The following is a 10,574-nucleotide window of genomic DNA, read 5'->3' as shown; positions in this document are numbered from 1 at the left end:
CTCACAAATCGCGCGCCCCGCGCCCGCGAACTTGGTGCCGCCACCGGCCAGCCCCAGGGATGGGGCCCTGCTAGGGCAGGCGAGGAAAAGTTTCTCCGGGCGCCGAGTCGCGAGGGGCCGCCCGAGCGCGCCCGGGAGCAGTGTGGGCAGTGATGGGGATGGCCGGGAGCTGGGTCACTGCAAGTCTCTGCTGGGAGCGGTAAGGAGCGGCGGCCCGCGCGGGACTCGGCTCCCAGGGGCCGTAGGCTGACGTGTGCGCTCCGGAGTCCCCGGGGCCAGGGTCTCGGGGGCCGCCGCGAGAGCGGGCCCAGCCTGGGTCGGGGGTCAGCTGGAAGGAGGAGGTTCGGCGCCGCTGTCCCCCCGGCCCAGGTTCTGTGATACACTCCGACTCGGGCTCTGGAGCAGTCAGTGCATGACAGAACTTGGGCCCGGACGGACCTTCCGCACCCAATGGGCACAGCGCCCACCCGGGGCCTGTAGTGGAACATCTGGAGCAGGCACGCTGTTGGTCCATGTGGCACAGGGCTGGGCTGGACGCTGCCCTAGACCTTTGGGGTGGGTTTCTGGAGCCCGGAGTTGTTATCCTGGGCCCACAGAGCCAATGTCAGGGTGTCTGCCTTGAGTCTGGGGCTAATGGAACTCTCCCGTGTCAGTTGCAGGAACCTTCCCTCTACACGGTCAAGGCTGTTTTCATCCTCGATAATGATGGACACCGCCTGCTGGCCAAGGTAACCTACCACCCTCACCTGGGAGTCCCTGAATACTGTGCTATTGTCCCAAGAACAGAGGTCCCCACCCAACTGACGCCCCAGTTAGAACTCCCCTGTGAGCTCTGTGACTCAAGCAACTTGGCTGAGACCCCTGCAAAGGTCATGGGGGGGGCAGGGGGAGTGGTTCTCATGTTTCTACTCACTTCTCCTTAAATGTCTTATCCTCCTACCCCCTGGACAGCTGGAGCAGATATGGAAGGGACCTGAGTCCGAAGTCCAGTCCCCAAACTCCTGTTTTCTTATACTGTTTGGTAAACACTAAGGCTTTAGCCTGAGGAGTCTAAGAAATTAGAACCAGATAGGATTTTGGAGACCACAAAATCCAGCTCTTTTCACAAATAAAGAAATTGGGGTCTAGAAAAGTGAAATGAGTTGTGGAGGTGGCAAGTGCTAAGAGCAGAATAGAGATCCCAAGTCAGGTATTTTGACTTGAAGTTCTGGGGGGTTTCACTGTATAACCACTCAGTTCTCTCACCTACCCCAGGGAGCTGGCCTGAGTAAGCCAAACTAGGATAGCCCAACATGTCTGTCATCAACACTTAGCTATAGAAGAATCCTTACATCTAAGTTGACTGTGAAATGTTTTAGAGATTGGGGCTGAAACGTTTTTTTTTTTTTGTCTTGACATTCAAATGAGCTTGTTCCTGTAGGTAGGGGCCAGCAGGAGACCCATTTGCCTGCAGACAGGGTCCTAAGGGGCAAACTCCACATGCTAGAAATTGAAAACTGAGCTGACTCTTGCCCAAGCAGATGCTCAGGATGGATGAGTAAAGCCAGCGGCTCCAGGTTCTCCTCCGGCAGCTACCATTCATGTTCAGATTAAGAAACTGAGTCAGACAGAGGCTCACCAAACCCAAACAAGAAAAACATTGTTAAGCAAAGTTGCCAGAAATTTTCTTAAATATTTTAACTTCATCTTACCCTTGCTGAAATCAGATGTCCTCGGGTTGAGTCGCGGCTGAGGAGTCGGGGGTTCCAGATCCTCTTTATGCCCCGGCTTCCCACCTGCATGATGGGTTAGAAAAGCAGATGCAATGCTTCTATTTGTTGTGATGAAGTCCCCTCTGTCCCCCTAGAGTCCGGAAAGATGGCCAGACACACTCAGGAGTCATAGTGTTCTGCTGCTGGTGTCGAACCAGCGTAGCCTAGTGTCCGCTTCAGGACACCTGCCAAGTGTACAAAAGCCTCCACAGGTCAGGAGAGGACTCTAGAAGCAAGACACCCTCATGTCTCTACTTCTTTGCTCAGTTTGTGTTTGTGGGGAAACAACAGACCAGGTCTAGAGGGTGGTGCAGAGATGAGGCACAGCAGCAGGGACCCCCTGGCCAGCACCCACCACTCCTTGCCACCCATCAGGGAGAGGGCAGGCTCTGTGAATGGCTATCACCCTTCTCCTTCCCCTTCCCCTTCCCCTAGTATTATGATGACACATTCCCCTCCATGAAGGAGCAGATGGTCTTCGAGAAAAATGTCTTCAACAAGACTAGCCGGACTGACAGTAAGTGTCCGCCTCTGTTCCCCAGAACTCACAGATGCACACCGTCATCTTCCCCCATCTGGACACATCTGTCCCACTGGCCTTACACACCCACAAGTCACATCCTTTCCTTCAGTTTCTCTTTCCTCTCCTTCCCAGCTGTTCTCCTCTCCCTTCCTCCCTCCCCATCCTTCTCAGCCTTCCTCCCCAGCACACCAACACTCTCTCAGTGGGAAAGCCTGTGTCGGGGTCCCCCACCAGCCTGGGTCGGGTCCAAGGCATTGCATGTGGCGGAAGGGTGGGCGGAAGGTCAACTTTGCTTTGGGTTGACTGAGGCATGTGCTAGAAAGAGCTGCGGGTGGAGGAGCGGGGAGGACACTGAATAGCCTCATGGTCAGTCCCAGGTGCTGTTCTTTTCAAGGGTTCTTTGGAAAGGGGAAAGAAACAGAGAGAGTGCAGAGCTGGGGACAAAGAGCAGGGGTCAGGCCAGACAGAGGGGCCAGAACTGAAAGCCTCCTCCACTTTCAGGTGAAATCGCATTTTTCGGGGGCATGACCATCGTCTACAAAAGCAGCATCGACCTCTTCCTGTACGTGGTGGGCTCATCCCATGAAAATGAGGTGAATTTAGGAGACTGGGGGGGCAGGGGGTGTTCATGGGGGAACTGGTGGGTTCTAAAGGTTTACCTAGAAGTACTCCTCCTCCTGGGCTCTGGTGGAGGGTTGCAGCCAGAATAGTCTGGACCGTGTGGATCCCCGAGGCCCCTTGGGCTCCTTGGGAACCAGAGGCATGATCTATGCAGGTGCCTTTGTGTCTCTCTTAAACTTCACAGAGGAGGGTGCACTCGATGTCCCACAGGGCCCGCAGTGCTTCCTGCCCCTCATGGCAGGTGGCCTGGGGGCTGCGCTGCAGGCCGCCTCTGGGCCTGTCCTCTCTGAGAAGGAAGCCATGCCCGCCCCACCCACAGCCAGCTCTGCGGGTGCCTTCCAGACTCCTCAACCTCTCACACTCCTCAACCTCTGTTGTTTTCTCCCCCTGTGCTTGCCCCACACCCAGCTAATGCTGATGGCTGTTCTCACCTGCCTGTTTGAGTCCCTGAACTACATGTTGAGGTGAGTGCAATCCTTGCCCCCTGCGCCCCCAGCCCGCAGACCTTGCTACCTCACAGAGGCGGGGTCCTGGTGCCCCTGCTTTCTTCTGTAAGTCCCCACTAGACTAAGACTGCAGCTGGACAGCCTCGTCCCAGATGCGGCCCTTTTCCTGAGCACCCAGACAAGGACCACCTGGAGGCAATGGCCAGAAAATGAGGCCTAGAGAAGCTGAGGGCTTGGCCCGGGGCACAGGTGGAGTGGACCAAAGGTCCGAACTCAGATTTTTGACTTGAGGCTCAGGGTGGGTTTTCGCAGCAGCCCCCTTGTTATCTGGCATCTGTCAGCATGGCCGGGGCAGCCAAACTAGGATACTCCAAAATAACTGTTCCCAGTCAACACAGGGAACTGTTTTGTCGCACCGCTGCATCTCAGCTAGCTGTGGGATGTACCTGGCGCCACGGCAGTGCCACACCATGTCCAAAGCACAGGGGTCAGGCGAGGGAGCTTAAGGAAGCAGCCCCTGACTTTGGTATCCCTCAGGCAGGGGCGGCCCTCGCCCCCCCTGCCCTGGCCCCTGACAGTCTCCTCCCCAGTGACTGATGGGGTGGAGGGGAAGGAGGCAGTCCCGCCAGGCAGCGTGGGGGGTGGGTGGGAGGGTGGGGGTCCAGGCTGTGTCTGCCTTCAGGAAGAACGTGGAGAAGCGCTGCTTGATGGAGAACATGGACGGAGCCTTCTTAGTGCTGGACGAGATCGTGGATGGCGGGTGAGGAAGGGGTGGAGGGAAGGGGGTGTCCAGCCCCTTCTCGGAGGCAAAGGCCCTGGGGGTCTTTGGTCTGGATTATGCCCAATCACTGCTGGCTCTCTGGCCAATTTCTCTCTGCTGCCCGCATCATGTCCCGTGTGTCCCCTCCCTGCTCATGAGGGTGGAGGTTGATTTCACTGTTAGCAACCGAGACAGTAACCTGATGTTCCACAAGGGCTCAGCTGAAGAGGTGGGTTTGGGGGGAATGGTTTGGCTCCATCGCCAGGAGCCACAGGTAGCATCAGGGCTCCCCAAAAGGACTTCATTCAGGCAGAGCCCTGTCAGCCTCTCACCTCCGCGTCTCAGCTCTGTTCATCCGCAACTAGATACAGGGCCCTGGCCAGCAACCTACTCCCCGAGCCTCAGTTTCCCCATCTTTCAATGGGGACAAGGGAACTACATCACAGGGCCGTGGGGTGAAATGGGGTGATATGGGCAAAGCTCGTGATTCCTGTTCAATAAATGCCACTTCCTATAGGTATGCTATGGAGCTTGAGTACCCCGGAGCTGAACCGCCTGGGTTCACTTCTACACTGATTTTTTTCTATCTGTGGATTCTGTAGTTACAGATTCACCCAACCGCATGGGGATAGAGAGCTGCTGGGGGGGAGGGCGGCTACCCAGCAGCAAGCAGATTGCGACTGCTCCCCCCCCCCCCACTGTGTATGCTGAGGAAGCTGGGGCCCTTCTTGACAGGGAGGCGCTGTTGAGAAGAAAAACTCCAGTTTAGGGCAAAGGATAAGGCAAACTGACCCCTCCGAGACGCCCACAAGCCCATAGCGGTGCTTCCATGCTCTGGGTCTGGGTTCACTGACTTGTCCACATAGCTTGAACGGAGCAAGCTTAAGGCCTCAAACCACGCCGTTGTCCTGGAGGTTGTCTCCCCTGTCGTCTTCCCCACCTGCCTGGAAGGGGTGGCAGAGCCGTTGTGGGTGGGGGACCGGTACTGGGCGAACCCTGCCCCTCCGCCTGCAGCTGTCCGCCTGCACTGCGAGACCTTGTCCTAACCGCTGGGGCCCCAGAGTGAGTACAGCAAGACCAGGTTTTCTGGATCCAGAAGTGTATCCAGCTTGCTGAGCCCTCTTTAAGGAAAACAGACGCACACATGATTACAAACAAAATGAGGCGTAGGCCTCACAGGCCAGGGAGAGGGAGGATGCTGCCAGCTGTACAAACTGCCCCTCCCCTGCTCCCCCCAGAGCAAATGGGGGGCAAGTCAGTCCAGAGGCCGCATCTGCCAGGGAGCCTGGGGGCAGGGTGCCCCGAGGTGGGACTTGGGGGGGGCTCTGGTCTCGAGAAATGTTAGTTCTTCCCTGGGCCTGCTACTACAGCAAAACTGGACTCGTGAGTGCAGAGCTTACAGGGTGAGGACTCACACAGTCCTGGGGTCTCCCCAGCCACAGGGTGCACCCTCAACCCACCCTGGCACACCCCACTAACAGCCACAGAGGGCCCCCAGTGCATCATCAAAGAGTGCTGCTGGCAGAGAAAAGCCTCGATGTTCGGGAAGACAGTCTGATTTTTGAGGTCCCATTTCTTTACGAGTAGCTTAGCATGAGATAATGAGGAAACAAGGTAGGCACCCATGGGGCTTCCTTCTCCCATCTGATTCGGCCTCTAGACCTAGGAGGTGAACTGAATTTTCAAGAGCTGAGTGCTGAGTCTCTGCTTTCCCTCCTTTATTCTAGAAGCAAAGTCACCTCATTTGAGCCTACTGTGTGGGTACCTGGGTTTGACCTGGAGGGGAGTCAGAGTGAAGGAAGGCCCCATGTGGGAAGGGGGAGTTCCCACCTGAAACAGCAGAGAAACCCTGCAGGGGTAGGGGTGAGGGGGGTGGGGAGGGAGGGAAGAGCTTCCCTGGGAGAAGAGGCGCAGGGAGTCAGACCACCTCTTTTCCTCCTGTTTTTCTCTCATCTTGTAGAGTGATTCTGGAGAGTGACCCCCAGCAAGTGGTCCAGAAAGTGAATTTTAGGGTAAGAGGGTTCCCACTCCCCACCTCACCCCACCAACTGTCCCCTCCTCCAGCCTGCCCCCCCCCCCAATCTCCTATCCTCCCAGCTCATGGAGTTGCCAAGGCCCAGGTGGTGGGAACATAAGCTCCTATAGCAGAATCAGTCACCAGGTTGATGCATTCTTGGGGGAGTGGCAGTTTTAGGGTGCTGCCATACATGAGTTATCCTGTCCTCTGCCACGGTAGTATCATCAAACGCTTCCCCACCCACACTGGTGAGAAGTACAGGCTGGGGGAGTCAATAAATCCTCAGAGAGATACTAGCTGGCTGCCTGAGCCCTGAGATTCGGGCATGGGGGTATAGCTGGATTCTCCCTGGTTTGGCCTTTGGCTGCATGAAGCTCTTCCTCCAGCTTTATTCCCTTTCACTTTCTCACCCTCTGTGGGCCACAAACTGGCCCCAGGGGTCCTGGCTTCCAAATGACAGGTCTCAGTTCTCAGGCCCTAACCACTGCATCCCCCACCCCTTTCTCCCACCGCTCTGCACCCAAAACCCTCACCTAGCCTGACTACTCCACGATTCTGCTTCCCGCAGGCAGATGACAGCGGCTTGACTGAACAGAGCGTGGCCCAGGTAGGTCTCCTGCCTCTCCTGTGGCCAGAAACAGAATGGAGAAAGGAGAGCAGAGCATCATAAGGGCCTGGGGGCCCTGTCAAGGCTGAGAAGTTAGCAGTGTGGGGCAGGGCTGGGCAGTGACAGGCCACCTCTTGGAGAGTCACACGCAGTGTGGGGCAGTCTGGGCTACCCAGCAGCCCACCTCAGGCCCTGGCACGTATGAGCCCCCCACCCTGAAGGTGGCGGGTCACTTGTTCCCCAAACCAACCTGGTGACTCGGGTCCTTGATCTTCCCCCAACCCAGAAATCTCTCTTATTTAGGGTTCACATTAGAATCTTTAAGGGACCCTTAGACCTGAAACAGGAACTAACTTTCTCCATTCATCAGTTGCTCTCTGACCTCAGTGGCTTGGCTGTGGGAAATTCCACCCCTTCTAGTCCCTGGTCCTATCTGGGGGTGCATGTGGAGCAAGGGGGTTCCTGAATCTGTGGCCTGACTGGTTTCCCAGCTGTGCAGACTTCCTGCTGTCAGGCCGATGCTTGACCTCTGTTCTGTCTGCCCGCAGGTCTCTCTACTCAGACTAATCCTGCTTTCATGGAGCTGCCAGCCCTGGCACTAACTCCTCCTGCTGTGGGTGCCCAGGCCCAAATGGTCATGAGCCCAAAATGGCCACGTGGAGCCCAGGTGTGGTGCCCACTCTCCATGCCTACCCTGGGTGCTCACGCTGCCTCTCCTCTGGGTCCCCACATCTCCCTGAGACCTACACTGGGGTGAATTGCTGCTGCACAATGTTCAGAGTGGAAAGAGATTAAGGGGAGATGAGCACAGCAGATAACCGACATGCTGGGTGACCGTGGGCGGGTTGCTCATCCTCTCTGGCCCGCGGAGAATCATGGGACCCTCCTCATAGTGGGAGGAATGACATGAGCGAATGCCCCCGAGGCTGTTAGCAAAGTAGAAGGTTCAGCACTTTCAATGGACTTTCTGAAGCAAAAGGGAGAATCTCACCCCAGGGCGAGACTGTGCGGGAGGCTGGGACGATGTGGACCGGACCATGGTGGAGGGAGTGGGGTTTGCTGGCTGGAGGGGCAAGGTTGGGGTCCTCACTGTGCACAGTTGTCTGTGTTTACGCAAACACCAGACCGAGGCTGTTTCCTCAGCAGGACTGAAAGTGAACACATCTGAATGCAGGTGTTGGCAGCAGTGCCCGGCCAGCCGCCCTTTGCCAGCTGTGCCACATCAGCAGCCGGTGTGGTGGTGGGGGGAGGGGGCAGGCAGAGGGCGCAGCCCAGCCAAGGCCAGAGCCAGGGGTTTCTGGGGTATCTGGGCACAGGAAGTATCAGGCCTGGGCCCACTCTGCCTGGACGTGGCAGTGTGGGCGGGAGGGGCCTGAAGTGGGGCAGGCGAGCCCGCTGCCACACCCGGGCTGCAGATGTGGGAGCTGGGAGCTGGGCAGGCTGGGGCCTGGCCTGGGAGCTGGCTGCAGCCAGTTTGGGCTGCTCGGTCTGTGTCCAAGGCCTGGCGGAGATGAGCTGCTGCCACCTAGTGGCCGGGGGTAGCAGGGACACAGAGAAGGGCGTCTGTACCCCGCTTCTCACTGCCGCGTTTAGGCCTGAACATTCCCTCCATTTCTTTCTCGCACCCTGCCCCGCTCAGGTTCTTCAGTCCGCCAAGGAACAAATTAAATGGTCGTTGCTGAAATGAAGGCTGTGCATTCAGATCTCCCTGCCTGCAGGCCATTTCTCCAATCCTGGCTCTCCAAGGGCAGGAGAGACGCTCTGCCTCCCCACGTCCTCCCGCAGTGGCCCCCAGGGTCTTCAGCCAGGGGCTCTGGCAGGCCAAGGGCTGGTCCTGCATTGAGCCGACCCTCTCACTGCCCGGGAACCTGCTGAGTGGCCATAACCAGCCCTTTGGCACCCCTTGCTCCAGAGCCTAATAAACCTGCATTTGCCTCCTGCCCACCGTCTCTCCTCTCTCGGCCTGGGAAGTGTGTGGCGTGTTCTAATAACGCTTCCTGCACCTGCTGCGGCTCACCCGCCCAGAGCAAACTGCCAGGGTGTATCCCGTGGCTGGGGGGGGGGGGCTGTCAGGGGACGGGGATGTCACACGGTGAAGGGGCAGGGCACTAACACCACGAGTCCCATCTGCGGTGGCGAAGGCTGGGTATGACTGAGGGTCAGAGCCGGTAGCGCAGATGGGGGAGGGTGGAGGGCAGCGGAGAGGGTACCCCTAAAGTTCAGCGCATCCTTGGTGAGGGGCTCGCCAAAGCGGGTGCGCACTTGGTGGCCCCCGGGGACCGCGCGGCGTCATGTTTTCCATTCCCAGCCTCCAGAAGGGAAGGGCGTGAGGCTTCCTCTGGGCAAGCCAAGAAACAGCTCGCCTGCTTTTCTCGGCATGCCGGGGAGCGCCATTCCTAGGCTGGCATAAAGCCTGGGCACTGCGGCCAGCAAGCGCCGTGGCCTGATGCTGGGTGCTAGCCTCCCCCCGCCCCCGCCCCGGGCGAGTGTGCAGCACCCCAGCGCGCTCCAGAGGGGTGGAAACTGCAGGCCGGGCGGAGGGGCCGGGCGGAGGGGGTCCCGGCAGCACAGGAAGGATGGAGGCGTGAAGCCTTTCAGGGGCACGCTACTCCCTTCCTCTGTCCCCGGCCCAACACTCCCACCCCGCGCACCTTGTCCCTTTCGTTCCCAAACGCGTACTTTTTCTGAGTCCACGCAACTGCCACCGTAAGGTCCCGCAATAGCAAGTTCCCTCTGGCCCCTCGCAGCCGCGGCCGCCGCTCCACTGCCCGGCCCGGCCCCGCCCCTCGCCGGGGCCGCCGCCGCCGGAGCCCCGCCCCAGCCCCGCATCCGCGATCCTAGAGTGCCACCTGGCGGGCAGCGGGCGCAACGCGCTCTCTCCGCATCCCGCTCGCCGGGCTTTCTCCGCCCCCGGGGCGGGACCGACCCTGCTCCTAGGGCTCCTCGCTTGACTCCAACACCCTGACTGGGCGTTGTCTTGGTAACCAGAACGCTAGACATGCCCGGCCAGTTTCGCATCGCTGTGGGCACACGAATTTCCGTCCGCAGCCAGTGAGAAAACAGCGAGTCCCGTGTGCGGCGAGCCCTGCAGGTTAACACATCCTACATTATATAACTTTTATCTAAGATTGGACAGGACTGCTTCTGTAATTAGAGAAAATGATAGTTATGTAGCCAAACTGGAAACTGTTACGTATGAATGTACATAACCCATTCCTGTAAATAATGCAAAAGGCAACTCTAAAAACGGGGGCGGGGTGGGGAAGAGTACGCTATTAATACTGCAGAGTTGTAGATTAGTTCGGGGCCAGTGTGACGGTGGGAAATGAGGAATACCCCAGAAAATCTTGGACATATATGCGGCTTCATCCGGTTACCCTCCTGCATCCTCCGCCTCTAAATGGCCACAAGAACCGGAGGGACAAAATTAGCCTCCTAGCAACGAGGTCGCACCCGCCCGGCCCAAAATTCAGTCATGCAGGAGTTGGAACGGCGATTCCCGGCAATGCCAGGGAGCGGGCTCGCGAGACCTGTGGACTGCGCGGTTCTGTGCCCACTTCGCGGAGGGGCACTCCGAGGCTCTGAAAGCTTAAAGTGTGCGCGGCAGTTTCCAAGGTGCCGCGCTGGGGCTGGGAGGGACTGCCAGGGGAGAGGGGTGGCTTTCCTGCGCCCGGGTCCCAGGACCGTGGGAGCCCCTCGTGCACAGGGGCTGGACTGGGGTTCGAAGAATGAGTGAAGGGGGCACGCAGAGAGATCACCAGAAGGGTGTCCTCCCCCTCTGTGGGACCCAGCTTGCAGCAAACAGCAGACCCACACCCGCGTGGCGAGAAGGCGGCGCCGACTCAGCAG

At 58.4% G+C, this 10,574-nt stretch overlaps 2 protein-coding genes across 2 annotated transcripts in view; one reads left to right on the top strand and one right to left on the bottom strand.

The window, feature by feature from the left end:
- The window catches only part of COPZ2 (coatomer protein complex, subunit zeta 2), a 9,497-nt gene extending 829 nt beyond the window's left edge, over window positions 1-8,668 (top strand). Inside the window, exons 2-10 of the mRNA XM_012726051.1 lie at window positions 75-199; window positions 654-728; window positions 2,187-2,268; window positions 2,776-2,867; window positions 3,304-3,359; window positions 4,024-4,101; window positions 6,062-6,113; window positions 6,687-6,725; window positions 8,365-8,668. Coding sequence (XP_012581505.1) covers window positions 75-199; window positions 654-728; window positions 2,187-2,268; window positions 2,776-2,867; window positions 3,304-3,359; window positions 4,024-4,101; window positions 6,062-6,113; window positions 6,687-6,725; window positions 8,365-8,412 — 647 coding nt within the window. The 3' untranslated portion in view covers window positions 8,413-8,668. The remainder of the gene's footprint in view (window positions 1-74; window positions 200-653; window positions 729-2,186; window positions 2,269-2,775; window positions 2,868-3,303; window positions 3,360-4,023; window positions 4,102-6,061; window positions 6,114-6,686; window positions 6,726-8,364) is intronic.
- Window positions 1-9,463, bottom strand: part of NFE2L1 (nuclear factor, erythroid 2-like 1) — a 33,139-nt gene extending 23,676 nt beyond the window's left edge. The window contains exons 1-2 of the mRNA XM_012726287.1: window positions 9,405-9,463; window positions 1,692-1,775 (exon numbers count right to left, since the gene is read on the bottom strand). The gene's annotated coding sequence lies outside the window, so the exon portion shown is untranslated. The remainder of the gene's footprint in view (window positions 1-1,691; window positions 1,776-9,404) is intronic.
- Window positions 9,464-10,574: the final 1,111 nt, after the last annotated feature.

This window comes from Condylura cristata, unplaced genomic scaffold, assembly GCF_000260355.1.
Source record: "Condylura cristata isolate star-nosed mole 26May11 unplaced genomic scaffold, ConCri1.0 scaffold00017, whole genome shotgun sequence".
In the NCBI taxonomy this organism is placed as follows: domain Eukaryota; kingdom Metazoa; phylum Chordata; class Mammalia; order Eulipotyphla; family Talpidae; genus Condylura; species Condylura cristata.
This window is presented reverse-complemented; position numbering and strand designations above follow the sequence as displayed.